Consider the following 27759-nt stretch of genomic DNA (forward strand, 5'->3'; position numbering starts at 1 on the left):
CCGAATGTGAACCACACCTCTTTTATTCCAAGAATGGGAAGTGTATTTTCATTGGCCTGAATGAGAACCTTCACACTCCACTCTAGCTGCAGTAATACTGCATCCCGTCCACTCTTCTTCTCTTTTTTGACTGAAACTCTTCAAAGAACTGCTGAATGTCTTCTCTCTTAACAACCTGTGGATGAAAAGCAAAGATTATGAAAGAGAACGAAGTAACAGAATCGCAATTATGAGGCCACAGCACTCACAAGCAAGTCAAATGATACTGCTAAGAATTATGTTCATGTGCAGTTAATGATACCATCTCCATTTTCTTTCTTTTTTTTTTTTTTTTGAGATGGAGTCTTGCTCTGTCACCCAGGCTGGAGTACAGTGGCATGATCTCGGCTCATGCAACCTCCACCTCCTGGGTTCAAACCGTTCTGTTGCCTCAGCCTCCCCAGTAGCTGGGATTACAGGCACACACCACCATGCCCAGCTAATTTTTGTATTTTTAGTAAAGACAAGGTTTCACCATGTTGGCCAGCCTGGTCTCGAACTCCTGACCTTATGATCCACCCACTTCGGCCTCCCAAAGTGCTGGGATTACGGGCTTGAGCCACCGTGCCTGGCCACCATCTCCATTTTCTAGGAGGGATACTCAGGCACAGAGGGCTGACCTGCTCAGAGCCACACAGCTGGGCACAACAGCAGAATGGTTCAAAGCTGGGTGACCCCTTACTGCAGTTTCCCTTTACAAAATAAGACAACAGGAGCACCTGTCTAGCAGGGTCAACTGAAGGCTGGATGAGCGACAACGCCCATAAAACACTGCCTGGCACGTGGCAAGTTCTCAAGATGAGCTGAAACTGGCAGAGCCAGCACACAAACTGAGAACCCCAAAGTCCTCCTCAGACCACTGCCCTTTTACCACATCCTTTTACCACAGCTGTGTTTCTGAATGTCCTCCAGCTCTGCAAAAGCACCCACAAAAAACAAAATGCACTATACTGGGAGATTGTGCTTTCTTTACCAGCAACAGAGGTGTTAAGAAAAAGGAACTAAAAAGCTTTTCCCTCTGGCCAGGCACAGTGGCTCATACCTGTAATCCCAGCATTTTGGGAGGCCGAGGTGGGTGGAACATGAGGTCAGGAGATCAAGACCATCCTGGCTAACACGGTGAAACCCCCTCTCTACTAAAAAAATTTAAAAAATTAGCTGGGCATGGTGGTGGGTTCCTGTAGTCCCAGCTACTCGGGAGGCTGAGGCAGGAGAATGGCGTGAACCCAGGAGGCGGAGCTTGCAGTGAGCTGAGATCGCCCCACTGCACTCCAGCCTGGGTGACAGAGCGAGACTCTGTCTCAAAAAAAAAAAACTTTTCCCTCTTTGTCATCAATAAAAAACCAAACTTAAGAGTCCAAAATTAAAGATGTTTGCTATATACACAGAAAAATAACTGGGAAAAAACTCATACTATAGAAGCAGCACTTTGAATAAATCCACCTTATGCAATAAAAATGGAAATTTATCTATTTTATTGGAAAAAGGATTTAGTGTCCCATACAAAGGTGTTTATGATATTAGCAAAATAAAATATTACAAATAACAAAATAAGACAAAGGGAAAATACAAATAAAAAAGCAAACTGGTCTAGGTGCAGTGGTTCACGCCTGTAATCCCAGCACTTTGGGAGGGCGAGGTGAGTGGATTGCTGGGGGCCAGGAGTTCAAGAACCAGCCTGGACAACATGGCGAAACCCTGTCTCTACTGAAAACACAAAAATTAGCAGGGCATGGTGACGGGGTCCTGTAATCCCTGCTACTCAGGAGGCTGAGGCAGGAGAATTGCTTGTACCCAGGAGGCGGAGGCCACGGTGAGCCAAGATCGTGCCACTACACTCCAGCCTGGGCGACAGAGTGAGACTCCATCTCAAAATAAACAAAACAAAATAAAACAAAACGCCAACTGGACAACCTGGCAGTCCCTGCCCACCACAACAGCGAGTCTGCGCCAATGGATCCATCGAAAGCTGTCTAATGCCATCACAGAAACAGGTTTATTTATTTATTTTTTGAGACAGGGTCTCCCTCTGCAACCCAGACTGGAGTGGAGTGGCGCAATCATAGTTCACTGCAGCCTCTACCTCATTGACTCAAGCAAACCTCCCGCCTCAGCCTCCCAAGGAGCTGGGACTATAGGGTGCACGCCACACCTGGCTAATTGTTTTTTTTGTTGTTGTTGTTTGTTTGTTTTTGAGATGGAGTCTCGCTCTGTCTCCCAGGCTGGAGTGCAGGAGTACAGTGGCACAATCTCGGCTCACTGCAAGCTCTGCCTCCCGGATTCATGCCATTCTCCTGCCTCAGCCTCCCAAGTACCTGGGACTACAGGTGCCCGCCACCACACCTGGCTAATTTTTTTTTTATTTTTAGCAGAGACGGGGTTTCACCATGTTAGCCAGGATGGTCTCGATCTCCTGACCTTGTGATCCGCCCGCCTCAGCCTCCCAAAGTGCTGGGATTATAGGTGTGAGCCACCACGGCCAGTCCATGCCTGGTTAATTTTTAAAATTGTGTAGATAGGAGGTCTCACTATATTACCCACACTGGTCTCAAACTTCTGAGCTCAAGTGATCCTCCCACCACTCCCTCCCAGAATGCTGGGATCACAGGTATGAGCCATGACACCCAGCATGTTTATTTTTTAATAAGGTAACACATGCTTATTGTTCAGAAAGAAGGACAGTGAGACAAGAAGAGTGAAGGAAAGAGAAAGAAAAAGAGAGCACGTGAATGCATTTGAGCAAAACGGGAAAGAGATAAAGAGAAAGTAAGAAAGAGGGGTATAAGGTGAAAACTTCCCCTCATTCCCTAGTAAGTGCTGCTAACATACTCAAAATATCAATGCTAACTTGGAATAATTTTCTCAGACCAGTAGCTGATACACCAGTTTCACAAGCACCAACAGTAATACTGCTGCTCAACCAGTGAGGAATCGAACCCCTAACAGATTCAGGATGCAGAGGCTGAACACATCCTGAAATGACTGCAGCTCAAAGTTCTAATGTACTTGGCTAAATGGCATGGGAATTTACACTTAACAAAATGCTAATAAATAGGATACTTGCAAGGTGCAAAACAAAGTATCTGTCCCTACCTTGGATTACAAACATTAACCACAGACAGCCCGTTAAGTGAAAGGAAATAATATCTCTAGCAAGGATACTGCAGGAGGAGACCTAGCAACACACAAATGAGACTGGACAGCTTTCGGTTTCTGGATATCCTCAAACGGTCACAGCTAATGTGCAGAGGAGAAATGCTAGTGAATAAATACTTGGGTTCAATAAAAAATCAGTTTTTTAATTTATTTCAGAAAATTTGTAGTTCCTAAGTTTATTAATTATTATTGCTTTTTAGAGACGGGGTCTTGCTGTCACCCAGGCTGCAGTACAGAGGTATGATTATAGCTCATTGGAGCCTCAAATTCCTGGGCTCAAGCGATCCTCTGATGTCAGCCTCCCAAGTAGCTGGGACCACAGACACACATAACCATGCCTGGCTAAAAATTTTTTTTTTTTTTGTAGAGGCGGGGTCTCATCATCTTGCCCAGGCTAGTCTTGAACTCCTGGGCTCAAGCAATCCTCCCACCTTAGCCTCCCAAAGTGCTGGGATTACAGGCATGAGACACTGTGCCTAGTCTAAGTGGTTTTTTTTGTTGTTGTTAGATACAAACATTAAATAAAAGGCAGTCTATCATCTAAGAACAGCTAGAACTTATTAACATTATCCCTATGGACAAATACAACCAAAGCAGACAAGCTTTATGGCAACCTGAGGTTTTTGTTTCTTTTTCTGTGAAGATCTGGTTAGTAATGTTATGGAACAAACAACAAAAATACCATATTTTTGTGGCTTTATTTTTTTGAGACGGAGTCTCGCTCTATCGCCCAGGCTGGAGTGCAGTGGCTGGATCTCAGCTCACTGCAAGATCCGCCTCTGGAGTTTACGCCATTCTCCTGCCTCAGCCTCCCAAGTAGCTGGGACTACAGGTGCCCGCCACCTCGCCCGGCTAGTTTTTTTTTTTTTTTTTGTATTTTTTAGTAGAGACGGGGTTTCACTGTGTTAGCCAGGATGGTCTCGATCTCCTGACCTCGTGATCCACCCGTCTCACTCTCCCAAAGTGCTGGGATTACAGGCTTGAGCCACCGCGCCTGGCCAATGACCTTTTAAATTATCTGGTCAGACAAAACATTCTCTCCTAAAGACTCCTAAAGAGTGGCTCTAGTGATAACAAGGACCCGGATGTTTAAGATACCTGTGAAGACTTTGAGTAAAAGTCTCCAATGTGCATGAAAAAAGAGAACATGCCTAACTTTTTTCTTTTATGTAATTTTAAGTATATGTATATGATAAAATAAAGAAAACTGACCACAGAAGAGTGGAGGTGCAGCAGCATCAGCATCGAGGGCATGCCTGCGCACTATTTCAAACACCGCAAAAGTCCCCTGACAGCTCAGAGGTTACCACACTGAGGCAGAATGCCCCACTACACCCACGAACATTCTTAGTTCTAGCACCAAAGAAGCTTGAGTCTGTATTAACCAGAGGATAGTCTCTGCAACAGAAACAAGAATAACTACATTAAGTTTTAAGAACTGTAGGGAAAGACGGGTGCGGTGGCTCACGCCTGTAATCCCAGCACTTTGGGAGGCCGAGGTGGGTGGATCACGAGGTCAGGAAATCGAGACCATCCTGGCTAACACGGTGAAACTCCATCTCTACTAAAAATACAAAAAAACTAGCCAGGTGTGGTGGCGGTCGCCTGTAGTCCCAGCTACTTGGGAGGCTGAGGCGGGAGAATGGCGTGAACCTGGGAGGCAGAGGTTGCAGTGAGCCGAGATCAGGCCACAGCACTCCAGCCTGGGCGACAGAGCGAGACTCCGTCTCAAACAAAAAAAGAAAAAAAAAGAACTGTAAGTAAGTAGGAACTGTTCCCAGTGATAGTGAAGAACAGTCTCTAAAACCTGAGAAAGCCATTTAGGAGAAGGCTCCTTTAACTTTACAATTCATTTTGCAGAAAGGCAGCAGGCAGCACTGTGACCCTGTCCAGAAATTCAGGCAGTTAAATGTTCTTCCCACATTTATGACAGAAAAAAACGACCTAGCCTTTTGCGGGTGGTGGCGAGCGCGGAGAGGACGCCATGAAGGCCTCGGACACACTACGAGTACAAGGTGGTAGGTCGCCGCCTGCCCACCCCCAAATGCCACACACCGCCCCTCTACCGCATGCGAGTCTTTGCACCTAATCATGTCGTCGCCAAGTCCCGCTCCGGTACTTCGTATCTCAGTTAAAGATGATGATGAAGTCTTCAGGGGAGATTGTCTACTGTGGGCAGGTGTTTGAGAAGTCCCCACTGCGGGTCAAGAACTTCCGCATCTGGCTCCGCCGTAACTCCCAGGGCGGCACCCACAACATGTACCGGGAATACCAGGACCTGACCACCGCGGGCGCTGTTACCCAGTGCTACCGAGACATGGGCGCCCGGGCCCACTCCATCCAGATCATGACGGTGGAGGAGATTGCAGCCAGCAAGTGCCGCCAGCCGTCAAGCAGTTCCACCACTCCAAGATCAAGTTTCTGCTGCCCCACCGGGTCCTGCGCGGGACCCGTCAGTACAAGTCAGCTTCACCACCAAGAGGCCCAACACCTTCTTCTCGGTGCAGGGCCTTCGCCCAGGTGTGCCCCAAATAAACTCAGGAACGCCCCCCACACCCCCCCCAAAAAAAAGAAAAAAAGAAAAAAACGACCTAAAGTAGGTAGACAGAGATGGTATCTTCTAAGAAAGCAGGGCTCAAGACAGCCAGCCTCCCAAGTAGCTGAAACTACAGGTACAAGCCACCATGCCCAGTTCTTTTTTTTTTTTTTTGAGATGGAGTCTTGCTCTGATACCCAGGCTGGAATGCAATGTCACAATCTTGGCTTACTGCAACCTCCACCTCCCAGGTTCAAGCGATTCTCCTGCCTCTCAGCCTCTGGAGTAGCTGGGATTACAGGCACCCGCCCTCATACCCAGCTAATTTGTGTACTTTCGTAGAGACCAGGTTTCACCATGTTGGCCAGGCTGCTGTTGAACTCCTGACCTCAGGTGATCCGCCCACCTCAGCCTCCTGAAGTGCTGGGATTAAGGAGTGAGCCACCACACCTGGCCACCATGCCCAGTTTCTATTCTAAACTATGGAACTTAGAATTCCAGAAAATGGGTCTGGTGTTAATTTTTCCTGCCCAGTCATTTTCCCCTCCCCGTCCCAAAGATCCATGCTTCAAGGTCAGGATCAGCAGAATCGGTACTGCAGATTCCTTCCAGTGATCTGCTAAGCTACAAGTACTCTCTCAGAGGCCGCGGGACTGCGTCCTCCCATCATGCCTCCCCGCCCAGCTGGGGGTGGTGAGGACTCCCAGTGTAACTCTGGTGTTTCACTACCTCTTACTCATTTCCCTTAGCCTGCCAATTTGCTCAAAATAGTCCCTGATTCAACTCTCAAGTACCCACTTAAGTCGCAGTCATTTTTTCTTTTTTTTTGAGATGGGGTCTTGCTCTGTCACCCAGGCTGGAGTGCAGTGGTGCGATCTCGGCTCACTACAACCTCCGCCTCATGGGTTCAAGCGAGTCTCCTGCCTCAGCCTCCTGAGTACCTGGTACTACAGTCGCCTGTCACCACGCCTGGCTAATTTTTGTATTTTTAGTAGAGATGGGGTTTCACCATATTGGCCAGGCTGGTCTTGAACTCCTGACCTTGTGATCCGCCGCGCCCCACCAGTCGCAGTCATTTTTAATCATCAAAGGAAATAAACACTTCATTCAAAACTTACAGGGCTATGATTAGAATTCTTTAACTCAACATACCGTGCCTTCATCAGCAAATCTCTTGAGATAGTCTTTAAGTTCAGTCTTCAAATCATTGTATTCTAAATCAAAATCACAAAAGTATTTACATGTAGATAAACCATTTGCTTTCAAAAACAAAATATACTTTGCCATTGACACCTGGCTCTTAATAATGTAGTTTAAATAAAAATTTTCTTTAGTGAAAGCTGCATAGAAACTCGTTCCCAAATTATCTGCACTTCCTCTATGTTGATATCTGAGACCCTTTTTCATTAAAAAATAAAAAGCTGGCCGGGCACGGTGGCTCAAGCCTGTAATCCCAGCACTTTGGGAGGCCGAGACAGGCGGATCACGAGGTCAGGAGATTGAGACCATCCTGGCTAACGCGGTGAAACCCCGTCTCTGCTAAAAAAAATATAAAAAACTAGCCGGGCGAGGTGGCGGGCACCTGTAGTCCCAGTTACTCGGGAGGCTGAGGCAGGAGAATGGTGTGGGCCCAGGAGGCGGAGCTTGCAGTGAGCTGAGATCCGGCCACTGCACTCCAGCCTGGGCGACAGAGCCAGACTCCATCTCAAAAAAAAAAAAAAAAAAAAAAAGCTGCCAGGTGCGGTGGCTCACACCTGTAATCCCAGAACTTTGGAAGGCCGAGGCGGGCGGATCACGAGGTCAGGAGATCGAGACCATCCTGGCTAACACGGTGAACCTTGTCTCTAATAAAAATACAAAAAATTAGCCAACCGCAGGGCGGGGCCTGTAGTCCCAGCTACTCAGGAGGCTGAGGCAGAAGAATGGTGTGAACCTGGGAGGCAGAGTTTACAGTGAGCTGAGATCACGCCACTGCACTCCAGCCTAGGTGATAGAGCAAGACTCTGTCTCAAAAATAAATAAATAAATAAAATAAATAAAAATAAAATAGGCCGGGCGCGGTGGCTCAAGCCTGTAATCCCAGCACTTTGGGAGGCCGAGACGGGTGGATCACGAGGTCAGGAGATCGAGACCATCCTGGCTAACACGGTGAAACCCCATCTCTACTAAAAATACAAAAACTAGCCAGGCGAGGTGGCGGGCGCCTGTAGTCCCAGCTACTCGGGAGGCTGAGGCAGGAGAATGGCGTAAACCCGGAGGCGGAGCTTGCAGTGAGCTGAGATCTGGCCACTGCACTCCAGTCCGGGCGACAGAGCGAGACTCTGCCTCAAAAAAATAAATAAAATAAAATAAATAAAAAGCAAAAATTTTTAAAAAGGACAACAAGCAGAGATATTCTAATCCCATAAAGATTAAGAATTTTTAAAAGGGCTTCCTATTTCTCTGGAATTCTGGTAGCTGAAATAACCTTGGACTTGTTGAATATTTATTTTATTTTATTTTATTTTATTTTATGAGATGGAGTCTCACTGTCACCCAGGCTGGAATGCAGTGGCACGATCTCGGCTCACTGCAATCTCTGCCTCCCAGGTTGAAGTGATTCTCATGTCTCTGCCTGCCGAGTAGCTGGGACTACAGGCACGCACCACCATGCCTGCCTCCTTTTTTGTATTTTTAGTAGAGACGGGGTTTCACCATGTCAGCCAGGCTGGTCTCGAACTCCTGACCTCGGGTGATCCACCTGCCTTGGCCTCCCAAAGTGCTGGGATTACAGGCGTGACCCATCGCGCCCAGCCCAAACAAACTGACTCAGTTTACATTATGTACAAGGTACCTTGAGGGCTACAAAAATCTTTTAGGTGCAAAAATCTTTTTTCTATCCTTGAAAAGTGTTTACCCTAATAAAGGCAAAAAGAAATTACCAGTTATAAATAAAAGACAAGGTGCAGTGGCTTGAACCTGTAATCCTAGCATTTTGGGAGGCCAAGGCAGGCGGATCACCTCAGCTCGGGAGTTCGAGACCAGCCTGGGTGGCATGGTAAAACCCTGACTCTACGAAAAATACAAAAATTAGTGGGGACGGGCATGCTGGCTTACGCCTGTAATCCCAGCACTTTGGGAGGCCAAAGCGGGTAGATCACCTGAGGTCAGGAGGTCGAAACCAGCTGGGCCAACATGGTGAAACCTCGTATCTACTAAAAATACAAAGTAAATTAGCCAGGCATGGTAGTGGGTGCCTGTAATCCCAGCTACTTGGGAGGCTGAGGCAGGAGAATCACTTGAACCCGGAAGGCAGAGGTTGCAGTGAGCCGAGATCGTGCCACTGCACTCCAGCCTGGGCGACAGTGAGACTCCATCTCAAAAAAAAAAAAAAAATTAGCAGGGCACAGTGGCATGCGCCTGTAGTCACAGCTACTTCAGAGACTGAGGCAGGAGAATCACTAGAGCCCGGGCGGCAGAGGTTGCAGTGAGCCAAGAATGCACCATTGCACTCCAGCCTAAGAGCAAGACCCTGTCTCAAAATAAATAAATAAATAATAAAAGACAGAAATTACTGATGCCATAAAAGACACATAAAAGTGGTGGCATCCAAGTGGAAATGGCTGGGATAGAAATCACTGAAATAAGTTTGGCATGCTGCCCTTGGGTAGTGGTGGGGGGATGTAAAAGCCTTCAATCAAGGGTTTGGGGGTATTTTCTCCTCTAGTGGTTTCCTGTGAACCACTAAAGCAACCTCAAGAACTGTCAAAATGGTGACATGCCTTGCTCAAAAAGATGACACATAATGTCCAAAAAATTGTTTCAATGGATGGAAAAATTTTATTCATCCATCTACCCTTAATCAGAAATAGCGTTATGTTGTGGTTTCTCAAGCATGTAATTATTCTAGCGTGTAACTCTGCTTCAATGGTAACAGCAGCTGAATACCCACCAATATGAAAATCAAGCAATGATCTACAATTCACAATTTTAATTCTTTGTATTAAATTAAAAATATAGGTGTTTATTGCCCCCTTTATAGTTTTTTACATAGTGAAAGAAACTGAATTTTCACACACACACACACACACAGTATTTACCACAAATGAGTTCTACTTGCTGGACTCTATTCATGCTGCTGAGGGTATCCATTAGGGGATCGCTCCTGTCAGTGGCCTGGGCAATCTTGCCTTTGTTTTCATAAGCCAGAACTGTGTCGTATTCATCTGTCAGGAACAAGACATCTAGATCTCCATACATTTTCTTTAGAAAAAAAAAAAAAAAAGAAACAGTTTCCCCATTAGAATTGTTTATCATTCTCAGAAAGTCAATTTCATCAGAATCACTAAAAATGTAATTTTTAAAATATTAAGACCTAGAAAAACTGGAACCTCAACACAGAATTGCTAGAAGGATTTATTCTTTTTGCCCAGATTTCTGTCAGAATTCTCCCAATTTCCCAGATGTCATATACTCGAGATCTTTATTTAAAAATCAGTGATAGCTGGGCGCGGTGGCTCAAGCCTGTAATCCCAGCACTTTGGGAGGCTGAGACGGGCGGATCACGAGGTCAGGAGATCGAGACCATCCTGGCTAACACGGTGAAACCCCGTCTCTACTAAAAAATACAAAAAAAAACTAGCCGGGCGAGGTGGCGGGCGCCTGTAGTCCCAGCTACTCCGGAGGCTGAGGCAGGAGAATGGCGTAAACCCGGGAGGCAGAGCTTGCAGTGAGCTGAGATCCGGCCACTGCACTCCAGCTCCGGCGACAGAGCAAGACTCCGTCTCAACCAAAAAAAAAAAAAGAAAAAAAAAATCACTGATTTACTGTAACTTTCTTTCTTTCTTTTTCTTTTTTTCTTTTTTTGAGATGGAGTTTCACTCTTCTTGCCCAGGCTGGAGTGCAATGGCACGATCCCGGCTCCTTGCAACCTCCGCCTTTCGGGTTCAAGCGATTCTCCTGCCTTGGCCTCCCAAGGAGCTGGGATTACAGGCATGTGCCACCACGCCCAGCCAATTTTGTATTTTTAGTACAGACAGGATTTCACTATGTTGGTCAGGCTGGTCTCGAACTCCTGACCTCAGGTGATCCACCCAACTTGGCCTCCCAAAGTGCTGGGATTACATGCGTGACCCATCACACCTGGCCAATTTACTGTAACTTTCAACCAGTGTTTCCAAGCAACTTTTTGATGTAACAAAGAACTGCTATTTGCCTAAAGATAAGTAAACTAAAATTAAAATAAGCAAATTTAAAATACTGCATAATTATCCATTTCTTCCACAAACATTCCAACTGTAAGTACTATAGCATAAATTTGCTTAATGTAAAAATTTTGAGGGTCTCCTAAACATTAATTCCATAAATATACTGTTCAGGTGTTCTTTTTATTTTTCTTTCTTCCTCTGGTACAAAAATTGAATTGTTTTCCCAGGTGTCCTTATTTTGGGGGACAGTACACAAAATATGCTAACACTGAAATTAATCAGATACTTTACCATACAGTCTTGGCAGGTACACAACTTGCTACGCCAGTTCAGGGGCCAATAGGTGGCAGTGTCTTTCTTTATAAACTGCTTAGCTTTAAGCTCCTGAAGTTTGCAGCCAGATTTTGATTCTGCGTTGAGGCTTTCGTTCTTAAACACTGTCTGAAATAAAATTAAGTTTTGAAGCATGTTTTTTAAACTACCACAGTTTTCATAGTTTAGATTTTGTAAAGAGATTTCTTTAGGCAAAGGATAAAATTGAAATCCAAAGCCATAAGTTTACAGAATTAATTCCGCTTCAGTTTTCTTTCGTTTTTGTTGAGACAGAATCTCGTTCTGTCGCCCAGGCTGGAGTGCAGTGGCATGATCTCGGATCACTGTAACCTCCGCCTCCTGGGTTCAAGCAATTCTCCTGCCTCAGCCTCCTGAGTAGCTGGGATTACAGGCACGTGCCACCATGCCTGGCTAGTTTTTGTAATTTTAGTAGAGATGACGTTTAACCACGTTGCCAAGGCTGGTCTCAAACCCGTGACCTCAGGTGATCTGCCTGCCTTGGCCTCCCAAAGTGCTGGGATTATGGGCACGAGCCACAGCCCCTGGCCCAGTCTTATTTCTTGATGGCTTGTACTTCACATATTACCTGGAGATCAGATTCAGAACTAGAGCTAGCACATGGTTCACTGTTCTGCTCTGCTTTAACCTCCTGGACATCATCCTTTCCCTGTTCTGGAACATCCTCTTTGAGGGTACTATCTTGATGCTCTCCATTTTCAGGTTTAATAACTTCCTGATCACCTATTCCATCAATGTTCCGCACCAATCCATCATCCTCAGTGGATATTTTGGTTACTGTGGGTTCAAAGAAAAGAAAAGAAAAACACATACACACATATCCACTGACCTAACAGACAATAAAATCCCAACAGACAATAAAATCCCTTATTCTATTATTATTATTTTTTTTTTTTACAGACAGATTCTCAGTCTGTCACCCACGCTAGAGTGCAGTGGCATGGTCTTGACTCACTGCAACCTGTCTCCCAGGTTCAAGTAATCCTCATGCCTCAGACACCCGAGTAGCTGGGACTACAGGTGCGCGCCACTATGACTGGCTAATTTTTTGTATTTTTAGTAGAGACAGGGTTTCACCATGTTGGCCAGGCTGGTCTCGAACCCCTGATATCAAGTGATCTGCCTGCCTCAACCTCGCAAAGTGCTGGGATTACAGGTGTGAGCCACCACGTCAGGCATACAATAGCTCTTGCCTTTTTTTTTTTTCCAGATGGAGTTTCGCTCTTGTTGCCCAGGCTGGAGTGCAATGGCACAATCTTGGCTCACTGCAACCTCCACCTCCCGGGTTCAGGCAATTCTCCTGCCTCAGCCCCCTGAGTAGCTGGGATTACAGGCATGTGCCACCATGCCTGGCTATTTTTTATTTTTTATTTTTTAATTATGTTATTTTATTTATTTTTTTTTTGAGACGGAGTCTCACTCTGTCCACCAGGCTGGAGTGCAGTGGCGCAATCTCGGCTCACTGCAAGCTCCGCCTCCTGGGTTCACGCCATTCTCCTGCCTCAGCCTCCCTAGTAGCTGGGACTACAGGTGCCCGCCACCGCGCCCGGCTAATTGGTCAGGCTGGTCTCAAACTCCTGACCTCAGGTGATCCGCCCGCCTCAGCCTCCCAAAGTGCTGGGATTACAGGCATGAGCCACCACTTCTGACCTAAAATCGCTTTTTCTGATTTTAAAATATTTCAGAATCTGGAAAAAGAGATTAGTCCACCATAGTCTCCGAAATACTGAGAAAGAAAATACTGATGCTTCTTTAGGTTATGTCTGTCTAACCCAAAGAATTCAAATAATTGAACAATTTATTTGAAAATATCAATCACTGCTTAAGCACTTTACACATAAAGGAGAAAATAATGTACTGTACTTGTTAGAGACAGAATAAGAAGTAGGAGGAAGAGATTGAACTGTAAACACAGACAGAAGGGTAATTTTTTAAAAACAGCTTTTCTTTATGGGAAGAAGAAATAAAAAAACGATGGGTGTAGCAGCAGATACACTCTGAGACAGAGAAGAGAAACGACAGGGGAGCTCACATTGGATGCCAGCATTTCAATGTAATAGGAGATGAAGCCATCTGCTGACGGGAGAGGAAATGAAGGGAGAGGCAGGAGATCAATTTTAAAAACCCAATTAAGCTGGGTATGGTGGCTCACACCTGTAATCCCAGCACTTTGGGAGGCCAAGACAGGTGGATCACCTGAGGTCAGGAGTTCAAGACCAGCCTGGCCAACATGGTGAAACTCCTTCTCTACTGAAAACAGAAGAATTAGCTACGCATGCTGGTGCATGCCTGTAATCCCAGCTACTTGGGAGGCTGAGGCAGGAGAATTGCCTGAACCCAGGAGGCATAGGTTACAGTGAGCCGAGACTATGCCACTGCACTCCAGTCTGGGCAACAGAGCAAGACTCCGTCTTAAAAAAAAAACCCAACGAGTAAGAACTATACATAGATAGGTTCAGCATCTGTGGACAGTGAGAGAGATCACTGGAAAGGGTATGAACAGAAAGGGAGCAGCACTTAAGAACTCTGAGGCAAACTGGCCAGGTGTGGTGGCTCACGCCTATAATCCCAGCACTTTGGGAGACCGAGATGGGTGGATCACTTGACATCAGGAGTTTGAGACCAGCCTGGCCAACACAGCAAAGCCTTGTCTCCACTGAAAATACAAAAATTTGCCAGGTGTGGTGGCATGTGCCTGTAGTCCCAGCTACTCTGGAAGCCGCATCACAAGAATCGCTTGAACCCAGGAGGCGAGGTTGCAGTGAGCCGAGATACCACCCCTGCACCCCAGCCTGGATAACACAGCCAGATGCTGTCTCAAAAAAAAAAAAAGACAGAAAAACATGAGACTGGAGGTACAGCTATGCTGCTCATGGTTTGTATGGTGAACTGGTCTCTAAAGATGAGAAGGGCAAGAAATTATGAAGCCAAAGCAGCAGATACTACGAGTTTAACTGCCACCTTAAAAATAAATTAAGAAACACATAAAGCATTACCAATAAGATATTTAATGCCTCAGGACCATTCATTAATTAGTTGTTTTGATTTAATTTCTTAGTGTATAATAAAAGCACCAGATAGGCTGGGCATGGTGGCTCATGCCTGTAATCCCAGCACTCTGGGAAGCCAAGATGAGTGGATCACTTGAGCTCAGGAGTTCAAGACTAGCCTGGGCAACACGGCGAAACACTGTCTCTACAGAAAATACAAAATTAGCAGGGCGTGGTAGCGTGTGCCTGCAGTCCACTTTTATAAGGGCACTAATCCCATTCATGAGGGCTCAGACTTATAAAACAGGCTCAAGTGAGCTTGTTTGCCCCTTTTAACAGGTACTGACACATAAAAGCCTCCATCTACGAGGAATGGGCCCTCAACCAAACCACTGACTCTGCAGGCACCTGAATTTTGGACTTCCCAGCCTCCAGAACTGTGAGAAATATCCGTCTATTGTTTATAAATTACCCAGCCTAAGGTATTTTGTTCTAGCACCCCAGACAGACTAAGACACCACCCCCTCGCCAACCGATACCATGTGTTATAATTAACAACTTATTTCGGTTCTATTTATCTTTCAAAATCCCATTCGAAAACTGCCTCCTCCATTTTCTCTAACTCTGGTCTCATCAATATTCTCCATCATATCATTTAAGTATAAATTTGTTTTTGGTAGTATCCTAACCAATCTATGCACCTTGTGGAGAAAGAACACATACTATTTTTTGGTTTTTTTTTTTTTTTGAGATGGAGTCTCGTTCTGTTGCCCAGGCTGGAATGTAGTGGCGTGATCTCAGCTCACTGCAACCCCTGCCTCCTGGGTTCAAGCGATTCTTCTGCCTCAGCCTCCTGAGTAGCTGGGATTACAGGCACGTGCCATGATGCCCGGTTAATTTTTGCATTTTTAATAGAGACGGGGTTTCACCATATTGGCCACGCTGGTCTCGAACTCCTGACCTCAGGTGATCCACCTGTCTTGGCCTCCCAATGTCCTGGGATTAGAGGCGTGAACCATCGTGCCTGGCCAGAACATATACTATTTTATAACCACAGAGTTAAAAATAGTTGCTAAAAATTCTGAATTGAACACACAAATTTCACAAGCACAAGTTTGTGGCACACTAACTTCACAAAGATACCTACCTGCCAATTGTGCAGCATAAGCCCACAAAAAAGAACAACGTTTCATGCAGGCCTGGCATACCATCTCCTGAAAATCCCCACTCTCAGGGGGAACGGCACCAAGATGCTGTGAATATAGAACACCAAAAATTTTCTTGTGATTGCCAAACTGTCCAAAATGTCCATTATTTTATAAATAAATACCGTAATAATACACTGATCATATCACTAGAATTTATTTTTAGAAGAGTAATTATAATGTAAAATATAACCTTTATCTTTTTGTGATGACAATGGTTTCAAAACGTAGAACATTTTCCTTACCCTTCCATGGAACCAGTCTTCACAGACTACACACTGGATCATCTCATCTGGAATCTAACAGAGAAAAGCAGTTTGTTAAGGATTACACTGAATTCGGGAACATGGAAGTAACCTGGCACACAGTAGAATAAGATACTAAATATTCATTCCACATGAACTGGTGTTCCAAAGGCTTACATTGAGATAAGCCCTTTACAAACAATCTCAAAGCTCTTTCACATCAGTTACTTAATATCTGATTCTCACAAAACTGTGTAGACAAGGAGGGCATTCCCATTTTATACAAAACTCAGGCCCAGGCAAGTAATGTGAACGGACCAATGCAGACAGTGACAACTAGGACTTTTCACCACACCATCCTTTAATACAATACTCAGTTGTATTACTGTATAAGGATAGTCACTCCAGCCTTCTTTATGATATTGAAAAATTAGACAATGTCTTTCTGCTGCAGAAAAACCATCCTGCCAAGTACACTAAAAAGTAAATGTTAGGAAAAACCTCTTGATAGATAACTCCTCTAATTTGAATAAATTAAATAATTAAATGCTGGCCCTAGGAAAATAATATACCAAAGAACACAGACTATTTGGGGGATGATTTTCTTTTATTCCCAGGCTCTCTTAACTGTTAATTAACATCCCAATGTTGTCCTTTTCCTGTTGTAGGCTTCTTAAAGGGGAAAAAAAAAGCACATATTGTGGAACAGGAGGAGCTGTAACACTTTACTACACGCCTTAAAATATCCAGTTTTGGCCAGGCGCGGTGGCTCACGCCTATAATCCCAGCACTTTGGGAGGCCAAGGTGGGCGGATCGCCTGAGGCCAGGAGTTTGAGACCAGCCTGCCCAACATGGTGAAACTCTGTCTCTACTAAAAATACAAAAATCAGCCAGGCATGGTGGCAGGTGCCTGTAATCCCAGCTACTCAGGAGACTGAGGCAGGAGAATCGCTTGAACCCAGGAGACAGAGGACACAGTGAGCCGAGATCACGCTACTGTACTGTACTGTACTGTCACCAGCCTGGGTGACAGAGCGAGACTCTGTCTTAAAAAAAAGAAAGAAAAAAAAAATCCAGTTTTAAGATTTTATTTTTGCTAACTCAGAGACCTTCAATCTGTCCCTGTACATAATTTGGTTTAATAATTATAGTTCCAATGCAATTAGAAAACAAGGAAGAAGGCAGAAGGCTAATATCTCTAAAGACAAAAAGTACTCTTTCAAATCAGTAAATACTCAAACAAAACCCAAACCAATCAAAACATGGGCTGAGGATATGAAAGGACAATTCAGAGGGAAGGTTATTACGGATGTCCAGCAAACTCGTGAAAAAATGCATAATCTCACTTATCATCAGGGAAAGAAAAAAAATTTAAGATACTATTCTTCATTTATCAAAATGGCAAAATTTCCGACAACTGGTAATACGCAGGGTTGACAAAAGTGTTGGGGAGAAAACATTATCATATACTGTTGCTCGTTCAACTTTTTTGGCAGATATGATCACAATTTTATTTTATTATTTATTATGATTATTATTTTTTGAGACAGAGTCTCGCTCTGTCACCCATGCTGAAGTGCAGCGCCGCAATCCCGGCTCACTGCAACCTCTGCCCCATGGGTTCAAGTGATTCTTGTGTTTCAGCCTCCCGAGTAGCCAGGACTACAGGCATGAGCCACAGTGCCCGGCCAATCACAATTTTAAACCCCACAAATACACTTTGATCTGTCAATTCTACCGATCCATTCTACATAAATACGGAGTATACTCAGTTGTATTACTGTATAAGGATGGTCACTCTAGCTTTCCTTATAATATTGAAAAATCAGACAATGCCATTCTGCTATAGAAGAACAATTAGGTTGACTAACTTATGGCATATGAAGTTATGACACTCCGCAGCAGTTAGAACGGGGTAAGTGTGTTTGTTAACATGAAAGAATGTCTATGATATACTGGTGAGAAAACCCAGCTGCAGAAGTGAGTGTACAGAATTTTCACTTCTGTTAATGGAAAGGAAATTACACACTGAAACACACATTCAAACACTTTCATGTGCACAGAAAAAGACCTAAAAATATACACACCAAAAGTGTTAACAGTGGTTAGGCTTGGGAGGTAGGAGGTGCAGGAGTGAGGAAGAACTCATTTTGAATTTTGCATATATTCTCATTGACATTTTTAAGAGGATGCTGTTTGTACACCCCATTTCTTTCCGTAAAGAGACACAAGAAATTGAAGGTCATTTCTTAGAAAGTGTTAGGGGGCAGGGGGAGGCAGTCAGGGAAGGAGAGGAAGGGAAGAAGCTCTGGCTTTGGGAAAGTCCTCTCCAATATTTCATTCTTATGATGTAAAAATGAAAAGAATGGTTGAGATGTGTACCAATTATAGATCCAACCCAGATTCATAAGAAAAGATAAATCTAGAACCCTTTCACCATCCCGCACTGCCTCCTGAAGAGCCAGAGGCTCAGATATGACAAGCAGTTGAGGAATCAAGGCTAGAGGGGACACACTCCCAGGTTTAACTTACAATTCTCTTACCTCGTCTTCAGGATCAGGATAAGGTCTCTTGCAAATGCAGTACAATCCAAAAAAGTTGTCATTGTACTTATTGCCAGAATTTACCTTTGCTTTGTCCTGAAATATAATATTGATTTCAATAATAATATGATCTAATTTTAACTATAATTTCACACATTATAAAATTAATGCATTCAATACATTTCCACATTATTTCCCCCAAGATGCTGATCTTTAACTTTCAAAGTAGGAAAAAAAAAACTCACTACTACTAAAGGGATACTTTTTTCAGGATACAGAGAAAAAATAAAATGTTTTTTTTTTGGTGGTAATTAGGAGAAATTAAATACACCTATTCAGTAAAGTGGAGATAAAAGTTAATCATAAATATTAATTATCAATCTATGTGAACTGATATTGGCCTGGAATTTCAAAGTACTTCTTTTTCCTTTTTGATAGAGATGGGGTCTCACTATGATGCCCAGGCTGGTCTGGGGTCAAGCCATTCTCCCACGTAGGCCTCCCATAGTGTTGGGATTACAGGTGTGAGTCACCATGCCCGGCCTTATTTATTGGTTTTTCTTTTTCTTTTTTTTTTTGAGATGGAGTCTCACTTTGTCACCCAGGCTGGAGTGCGGTGGCACAATCTCGGGTGAGAGAAACCTCCGCCTCCTGGGTTCAAGCGATTCTCGTGCCTCAGCCTCCCGAGTAGCTAGGATTACAGGCACACACCACCATGCCCAGGTAATTTTTTGTATTTTTAGTGGGGGGGGGGTGGTTTCACCATGATGGCCAAGCTGCTTTCAAACTCCTAACCTCAAGTGATCTGCCCACCTCGGCCTCCCAAAGTGCTAGGATTACAGGTGTGAGCCACAGTGCCAGTCTATTTATTGTTTTTGTTTTGAGATAGAGTCTTGAACTGTTGCCAGGCTGGAGTGCAGTGGTGCAATCTCAGCTCACTGCAACCTCTACATCCTGGGTTCAAGCAATTCTCCTGCCTCAGCCTCCCAAGTAGCTGATGGAGTAGGTGACTGGGTGCCACCATGCCCAGCTAATTTTTGTATTTTTAGTAGAGACAGGGTTTCACCATGTTGGCCAGGATGGTCTCGATCTCCTGACCCTGTTTATTGTTTTTAAGTCATACCCTTCGCTTTAAAAGCCTCAGAGAATAAGTACAACCAATATAATTAAACCTGAATTACTTTCAAGTACATCTCTCCCCCAAACCTTTCATATTAATTACCATCTATCTTGTAGGCTCTCAACAGTTTATATAGTTTTTCCAACAAAGTAAAAAATGAAATGGCCATCTGCAAAGAATAAGCATAAGAACTTCTTTTTTGGAAAATACAGGTATTTGTTTTTTACCCACTCTGGCAAATATTAACCCCCGCTGCTCTAACTGCATTTACAGTTACAGTGCTTACTTACAGGAAGTAATTTGCATTCCAAAGTTTTAAACTTGCTGTTTCCACAATCACAACGAAAATTTCTGAAAAAAGGAGGAAATAACAATTTTATTTTTCTTTTTACAAAATCCAATTTAAAATTTCTTCAAGCATTCAAGCACATAATAAGACTTCACAATTCTGGAAATTAATATGTACAGAAGCAAATATTTATATCACATACACACAAACACACACAAGTAAAATGATGGCAGAGAAAGATGAGTAGTTTGAGTTTGTACCATATTATGTTTTTAAAGGCTCTAGAAACAACTCTCTCTAATTATATAAAATAATTACATGAAATTTCACTACTGTACAACAGCTTTGCATGAAAAAACAAGATTAGGAAAAAGTGTAGATGGGAAAGAATCTATACTTCAAAAGCATTTAGTAACAATCTCTGACTATGTTTACCTTTTTGTGTATAGCTCAAATAGTTTGTGACTTCCATGACATTCATAACTGCAAGCTAAACAAATTCCTGCTGGTTCTTCTCCCTCTGGGGTGCAGGTACTACAGGCATATAGTGCTTGCCTCTTTACTGAGCCCTAAAAGCCCCCAAAATGGAAAAGAGAATTAATGTAATAGCATGGTTTACCTAATACCCACACTAGGAACTGAAAAATAATTAAAATCAGATTATCTGTGGTCAAGACCTTTCTGTAAAAACCATTAAAACTAAAAAGTTTACACAGCAGAGCATCAACCAAAACACAGTTGTGTTGCATGTTTCATTTTTATACTAGTGCTTTTTTTTCATGCAAGCACTTTTTTATTTCTTCCTAATTTATTTATTTTTTGCAGAGATGAGGTCTTGCTATGTTGCCTAGGCTTGTCTCAAACTCCTGGGCTCAAGCAGTTCTCTGCCTTGGCCTTCCAAAGTGCTGGGATTACAAGTATTAGCCATGACACAAGTCAGCACTCCTTTCTTAAAGTGATAGGATGTCTGAATTTGTCAGTCGGCTGTGAATAAATGGATCTGTTTAATCATTTTAACATGTGAAAACACAGGAGCATATGTATAGGTTTATGTAAGTAATATCACACTTTCATCCTGCAAAATGTTTGTAAATCCACCAAAGAGAGAATCAACACATGCAAAGAATCTCTTTGATTTTTAGGAGATGCATGCTGAAGTATTTAGAGGTACAGTGTCATCATGTGTGCAACTTATTTTTAAATAGTTCAAAATTTTAAAACAACAAATTTTAAGTAGAAAGGAGATAAATGTGACCAAATGTTAAAAAGTGAATATGTAGGCTGGGTGCAGTGGCTCACGCCTGTAATCCCAGCCCTTTGGGAGGCAAAGGTGGGCAGATCACCTGAGGTCAGGAGTTCAAGACCAGCCTGGTCAACGTGGTGAAACCCCCATCTCTAAAAAACCCCACCTACTAAAAATACAAACATTAGCTGGGTGTGGTAGCGGGCACCTGTAATCCCAGCTACTTGGGAGGCTGAGACAGGAGAATCGCTTGAACCCAGGAGGTGGAGGTTGCGGTGAGCCAAGATCAGGACATTGCACTCCAGCCTGGGTGGCAAGAGTGAAATTCCATCTCAAAAAAAAAAAAAAAAGTGAATATGTATAATAGGTATAGTTACTTTCCTCTAGGAAGGAGGAAGATAGACAAGGAGGCTTCCGGGATGCCAGTAAGGTTCTATTTCTTTCTTTTCTTTTTTTTTTTTTAAGTTCTTTTCCAATAAGCCTTTTGCACTCCTAATGTTCTATTTGTTGATCTGGGTGGTGAGAACATGCACACTTTCCTTTCAAGCTGTGTACATGATTTGTGCAAATTTCCATTTTTTTTTTTTACCACAATAAAAAGAAAATATTAAGGGAATCCATTTTATAAAGGTAACTACACTTCAAAAATAGTTTACATACAGACTTAGAACTTTTTTTTTTAAGGAAAGCAGGCGAAAAATTGTTTTAGTGGTGACCAAAGGTTTTAAAATACCTGGGGCTATGTCTGGATACCAGGTTTATTCAACAATCTAGCACTTACTTTGCAGTGTAAACTAAACTTGGTCAACAACGAGAACTGGTATTATGACCTCAGTTCATACCACATAATGAACGCAAGTCTCTCTTCTCATCTCCCCAGTGTTCCAATCCACCCCTCTGCCTAGGTAACCCTTCTTCCTGCCAATTCTTATCCTTTGTCAGTCTTCTTCCTACCCATCCTTTTCCATTTTTGTAACTCGAAGTATAGGGTGAGTCACTAAACACATCACACCCCCTCAAACACTTGCTCACTCATAACGTCTTCCAAATGCCAAATAGATCCTTTTCTCCTCTCTCCCCTCCCTTGCCAGAGCCACTTGCTGTTCTGTTTCCGGTCTATTTCCAGGGGAGGAGGGCAGACTGCAGACAGACATGGGTACTTGCTTCATTTTGCCAAAAAAAGAAAGAAAAAGTACTAGCTAGCACTTGTCAAACTAAATTGCAGAGGAACTAGCTGTCAAGGAGCTCACCGCAAATCCCTATGGATTTGAAAATCTCTTTAACCTGACTCTCCCATTTGGTCCCTAATAAATAAATAAATAATCTTAGGATGGGAAAAGCAGGGACAAAGATTTCTGGATCTGAGAGGTCGCGGGCTGGTTTCGTGAAAAGCAGTGGTGCACCAGGAAGAGGCTGGAGAGTACGGACAGAGCAGCTGCTCCAGGGCCCTTCCTGGCTGGCCGGACAGAGTTAGAGAGAGAAGATGGGGGCCCCTGCTGGACACAGGCTGAAGGGGGCCCAGGAGGTTGGGGATAAAAGGGAAGGGTGGGCTTGGGGTAAGCAAGCGGCAGACTAACGGCGGCCCCGGACCACCACTGGGGAGACGACTGCGGCAGGCGGGAATAGGGACAGCCGGGCCGGGAAGGGGAGGTTCGGCGGGAGCCGCGGGAGACAAGGCCCGGGCCGCGTGCCCACCTGCGAGTAGGAGCACTTCTCGGAGTCGCTGCCGCCCAGGACAGCACACGCCTCATTCTCCAGCTCCTCGTCCTCCTCGAGGACGTCGACCAACGATACCACGGGCTCCAGCTCCGACTGCCGCCCAGCGGAGCCCTCAGCTCCGGCCATCCTCAACTGTCACCCGAACCGCGGCTCGGCCCCGGCGGAGGCGGGAAAAGCGGCCACGAGGGGCGTAGCCGGAGGAGGCGGGGCCCGAGTGCCAGGAACCAATGACAAGGAAAAAAGCGAAGGAAGGGGGAGGAGCGACTTCCGACAAACGGATGTCACTCCTCTCCCTTCTGCCGCCTGCGCGGGCCACGGGCTGATTTCCGCCTCCGGGTGGCGCTTCCCGGTGTCGTGTTCTGGAAGCTTAGCGGTCACCATGGAGCTGCTGGGAGAGTATATCGGGCAGGAAGGGAAGCCGCAGAAGCTGCGGGTGTCCTGTGAGGCGCCGGGTGACGGCGACCCTTTCCGGGGCCTGTTGTCTGGCGTGGCCCAGATGAAGGAGCTGGTAACGGAATTATTCGGCCCCCTGGTACAGGCGGAAGTGCAGCACCGGGTGGCGGCGGCTCCAGACGAGGCCCTGGACGGTGAGCTCTGAGACTGTGCTGCAGCGACAGGAGGACGGGGCGGGCGCCTGGGGAAATTGGCTTGGGGAGCCCGTTTAGAGTGGCAGACTTGGGCAAAGTGAGCCTCGAGGAAAGAAGAATTGCATCTAAAAATTTTTGGCGGGCCAGGCGAAGTGGGGCTCACGCCTGTAATCCCAACACTTTGGGAGGGCGAGGCAGGAGGATCACTGCAGGTCAGGAGTTCCAGAACAGCCAGGGCAACATATCGAGACCCCGTTTCTATTATTATTTCAAAGATAATTTAAAAAATAAAAATTGTTGGCATTTATCACCATATTTATTTGGGCTGCTTCTACTCAAGCATTTCCACGACTCATCGCTATTTCATTTATTTCACTAAAAAACGTGCCGAATGCCTGCTATTTGCCAAACCCTGAGCTGAGCCCTGGAGGAAGAATGAGGTGAATGCGACTCAGTTCCTGCCCTTGTGAAACACAAGGGAATTAGGCAGGCAGACACTCTTATTAAAAGTGAAAGTGGGCCGGGCCGGTAGCTCACACCTGTAATTCCAGCACTTTGGGAGGCTGAGGCGAGCGGATCACAAGGTCAGGAGTTCGAGACCAGCCTGGCCAATATGGTGAAACCCTGTCTCTACTAAAAATACGAAAATTAGCTGGGAGTGGTGGCAGGCACCTGTAATCCCAGCTACTCGGGAGGCTGAGGCAGAAGAATCGCTTGACCCCGGGAGGCGGAGGTTGCAGTGAGCCGAGATCGCACCACTGCACTCCAGCCTGGGCGACAGAGCAAGACTCCGTCTCAAAAAAAAAAGAAAAAGAAAGTGGTTCTATGGCCCTCTGTAAGTGTTGCAAACCCAGAGACCCTCAGAAGGCTTCAGAGAGGATAAGACTTTTGAGCTGGGTATTGAATAAAAAGGAGTTTTATCAGATGTGAAACTACAGACATATTTGGAAGAGTACAATCTATCACAGAGTAGGAACAGGTTCCAAAGACTGGGACAGACTTAATTTTAACATGTATTAACTCCCAGAGACTCCCTTGCCTTTCCAGTTTTGTAGGTGCAGTTTGAAAGTAGAAACGTGAAGTTTAACTGTATTATTTTTTTAAAAATTGCCTCGAATGCAGAAATAGGCAGGTACTTTTTTTTTTTTTGAAATGTGCCCAGGCTGGAGTGCAGTTGCACAATCTCGGCTCACTGCAACCTCTGCCTCCTGGGTTCAAGTGACTCTCCTGTCTCAGCCTCCCAAGTAGCTGAGATTACAGGTGCCTGCCACCACTCCCAGCTAATTTTTGTATTTTCAGTAGAGACAGGGTTTCACTGTGTTGGCCAGGCTGGTCTCAAATTCCTAACCTCATGATCCACCCGCCTCAGCCTCCCGAAGTGCTGGAATTACAAGCCTGAGCTGCTGCACCCGGCCAGGCAGGTACATTTTAACTGTCCTGAGCTGAAAAATCCAAGAATAGATATTAGAGTCAGGATTTACAATTCTCTAAGAAGAGCTTAAACTGTACTTTCCTTCCATCTTGGGAATTACATCTTGATAATATGGATGTTGGCTATAATCAAAAAGAACAATAACAAGTGTTGGCTGGAATGTGGAGAAATTGGAGATCTTGTACATTGTTGGTGGAAATGTGAAACAGTGTAACCACTGGGAAAAAGAGTTTGGTAGCTCAAAAAAATTGACATGAAGTTACCATATGACCCAGGAGTTCCACTGGTAGTCCTCCCAAGGGAACCGGAAAGTATGTTCACACAAAAACTTACACATGAATGTTCATAGCAGCAGCATTTATAGTAGCTAAAATGTGGAAACAACAATTGACCGGGCTTGGTGTTGCACCTTTAGGAGGTGGGAGGATCACGTGAACCCAAGAGTTTGAAGCTGCAGTGGGCTGATTGTTCCACTGCACTCCAGCCTGGAGGACAGAGTGAGGCCTCATCTCTTCATCTCTAAAAATAATGATCATTTTAAAAAATAGAAATAATGCAAATATCCATCAACTGATGAGTGCATTAACAAAATGTGGTGTATCCATACAATGGAATATTATTAGCAATAAAAGGTAATGAAGTATTGGCCGGGCGTGGTGGCTCAAGCCTGTAATCCCAGCACTTTGGGAGGCCGAGACGGGCGGATCACAAGGTCAGGAGATCGAGACCATCCTGGCTAACACTGTGAAACCCCGTCTCTACTAAAAAATACAAAAAACTAGCCGGCAAGGTGGCGGGCGCCTGTAGTCCCAGCTACTCGGGAGGCTGAGACAGGAGAATGGCGTAAACCCGGGAGGCGGAGCTTGCAGTGAGCTGAGATCCGGCCACTGCACTCCAGCCCGGGCGACAGAGCGAGACTCCGTCTCAAAAAAAAAGAGAAAAAAAAAAGTAATGAAGTATTAATACATACTACAACATGAATGAACCTTGAAAACATTATGCTAAGGTGAGAGCCAGACACAAAAGGGTACATGTTATATGATTTTGTTTATATGAATATACAGAATAGGCAAATCCATAGAGATAGATTAGTGAGCTGGGTGCAGTGGTGGGCACCTGTAGTCCCAGCTACTCTAGAGGCTGAGACAGGAGGATCACTTGAACCTGGGAGTTTGGGTCTAGCCTGGGCAACATAGCAAGACCCTCTCACTAATAAAAATTAAGGGGGAACAAAAGTAGATTAGTGGTTGCCGAAGGCTGAGGGGAATGGAAAGTGACTGCTAATGGGCATAATTCATTTCTCTTTGGAGTGATGAAAGTGTTCTAGGATTGGATAGTGGTGATGATTGCACAATCTAGTGAATATACTAAAAACCACTAAGCTGTACACTTTTAAAAGTGGATTTTGGCCGGCCACAGTGGTTCATGCCTGTAATCCCAGCAGTTTGGGAGGCTGAGGCATGCAGATCACGAGGTCGGGAGATCAAGAACATCTTGGCCAACATGGTGAAACCCCGTCTCTACTAAAATGCAAAAAATTAGCCGGGCGTGGTAGCCCGTGCCTGTAATCCCAGCTACTTGGGAGGCTGAGACAGGGGAATCACTTGAACCCTGGAGGCAGAGGTTGCAGTAAGCTGAGATAACGCCACTGCACTCCAGCCTGGTAACAGAGAAAGACTCCATCTCAAAAAAAAAAAAGACTGGATTTTATGATGAATGAGTTAAAGTATTTCCAAAGAGGAAAGTGATAGAAAATAAAGATTTTAAACACTGAAATTCTCAAAATCATTTTAATCTAAAATGTGCATGGTTTTATTAATCCCTAAAGTGAAATGGTCTCATTATCAACCACTTTAGCTATATATATTTCTTTCAACCATAGAACGTATTGTCATACAACAAATATTTATTTTAAAAGGTGATGATGAAGATGATGCAGAAGATGAAAATAACATTGATAACAGAACTAACTTCGATGGACCATCTGCAAAACGGCCAAAACCACCGTCTTAACAATAGCCTTTGTGACATTTAAAAGATGGCTGTTGTATCCCAATTGTCACACTAGGACATTTAAGGAAGTTATGCTCTAATTTGGAAAAGCATTTGTGTTGTTTTCCTGGGACAATTTTGTCAAAGAGAAAACTGGTTTTTCTATTTCTAGCAAAGATAGTAAAGGCTTAGAAATAAAATCTGTTTTCTTGAAAAATAAATTTCAGACCATGGAAGGAAAATAGAACACTTCATAATATATAAAATCCTCTGAAGTTGGCAACTGAATTTTTATCATTGTTTTCTATTTTTAGAATAACCATCGATTTGTGTGATGTCTACATCTTTTAACTTCCGCTTCTGTTATAAACAGTACTTCATGGTTCATAGGCAGTAACATTTCAGAGAACTGACATGAACAAGTGGTGAAAAGTGGGCATTAAATGTAAAAATAACAGTTCTTCATAAATAGAAGGAAAATGAGGAAATAGAAATACTGAAGAGAGAGTCCTTGAAAGAGACCCAAGGAAACCCTGAATTCATACCCATGTCAAAGATACAGAGATCCTGAGATGATGCCGCTTGATGAATGTGCATTAATCTGATTTATCATGTACCTTAAGAGAGCCAGATGGGGTAGGGTATGTTTTTGTGCTGTGATATGGTATGTATACAGGTACAAATATAAGGCCTTACGTAAACAATCTGCATTGATTACAATTTGGATATTTCCTCTCCTCCTGTAGCCATACTTTGATTTTGCTTTAAAAAGATGATTGAATCCTTTAAAAATATATATTCCTAAAGTATGTGTGTGTGTGTTTCTTTTTTGCTTGTCATTGGGACTGAGGCATTTTTATTCGCTATGCATCCTTCCTGATTTAGATAGCTTCAATGCAAAGAAATCAAGTATAATGTACCTAGTAAAATACAAATAGTCATGGGATTTTAGAGTTAGAAGTAACTTTACAAATTATGTGATTTATTTCAGAGATAAATCTCAGGATAAGTATTTGCCCTCAGATTACAGAGTACTGGGTTACATAAATAGCCTTTAGATTTTTTTTAAGCTGATAAAAGGTGAGAGAAATCATTAATCAACTTTTTTTTTTCTTTTTTTTTTTT

General features: G+C 44.1%; 2 protein-coding genes and 1 pseudogene across 3 annotated transcripts; 2 read left to right on the forward strand and 1 right to left on the reverse strand.

The window, feature by feature from the left end:
- On the reverse strand, positions 1-22979 carry UBR7 (ubiquitin protein ligase E3 component n-recognin 7). 2 transcript variants are annotated; one of them, XM_033191516.1, is made up of 11 exons: positions 22600-22979; positions 20097-20230; positions 19663-19723; positions 18253-18348; positions 15709-15762; positions 15406-15511; positions 11837-12045; positions 11209-11358; positions 9811-9973; positions 6884-6945; positions 1-175 (listed from the first exon to the last, which is right to left on the reverse strand). In XM_033191516.1, the coding sequence occupies exons 1-11, from the start codon at positions 22747-22749 to the stop codon at positions 83-85; spliced, it is 1278 nt and encodes a 425-aa protein (XP_033047407.1). In that variant the 5' UTR covers positions 22750-22979; the 3' UTR covers positions 1-82. The 2 variants fall into 2 exon arrangements, with proteins under 2 accessions (XP_033047407.1, XP_033047408.1); XM_033191517.1 differs by lacking the exon at positions 20097-20230 and having other exon boundaries at positions 22600-22935.
- Positions 5106-5908, forward strand: LOC117071503 (annotated as a pseudogene).
- GON7 (GON7 subunit of KEOPS complex) lies at positions 22916-27445 on the forward strand. The gene is made up of 2 exons (XM_033191518.1): positions 22916-23210; positions 26561-27445. Exons 1-2 carry the CDS (start codon positions 23003-23005, stop codon positions 26653-26655), a joined length of 303 nt encoding a protein of 100 aa, XP_033047409.1. The 5' UTR covers positions 22916-23002; the 3' UTR covers positions 26656-27445.
- Positions 27446-27759: the final 314 nt, after the last annotated feature.

The sequence above is a fragment of the Trachypithecus francoisi genome, unplaced genomic scaffold (genome assembly GCF_009764315.1).
Source record: "Trachypithecus francoisi isolate TF-2019V2 unplaced genomic scaffold, Tfra_2.0 Lachesis_group3, whole genome shotgun sequence".
In the NCBI taxonomy this organism is placed as follows: Eukaryota; Metazoa; Chordata; class Mammalia; order Primates; family Cercopithecidae; genus Trachypithecus; species Trachypithecus francoisi.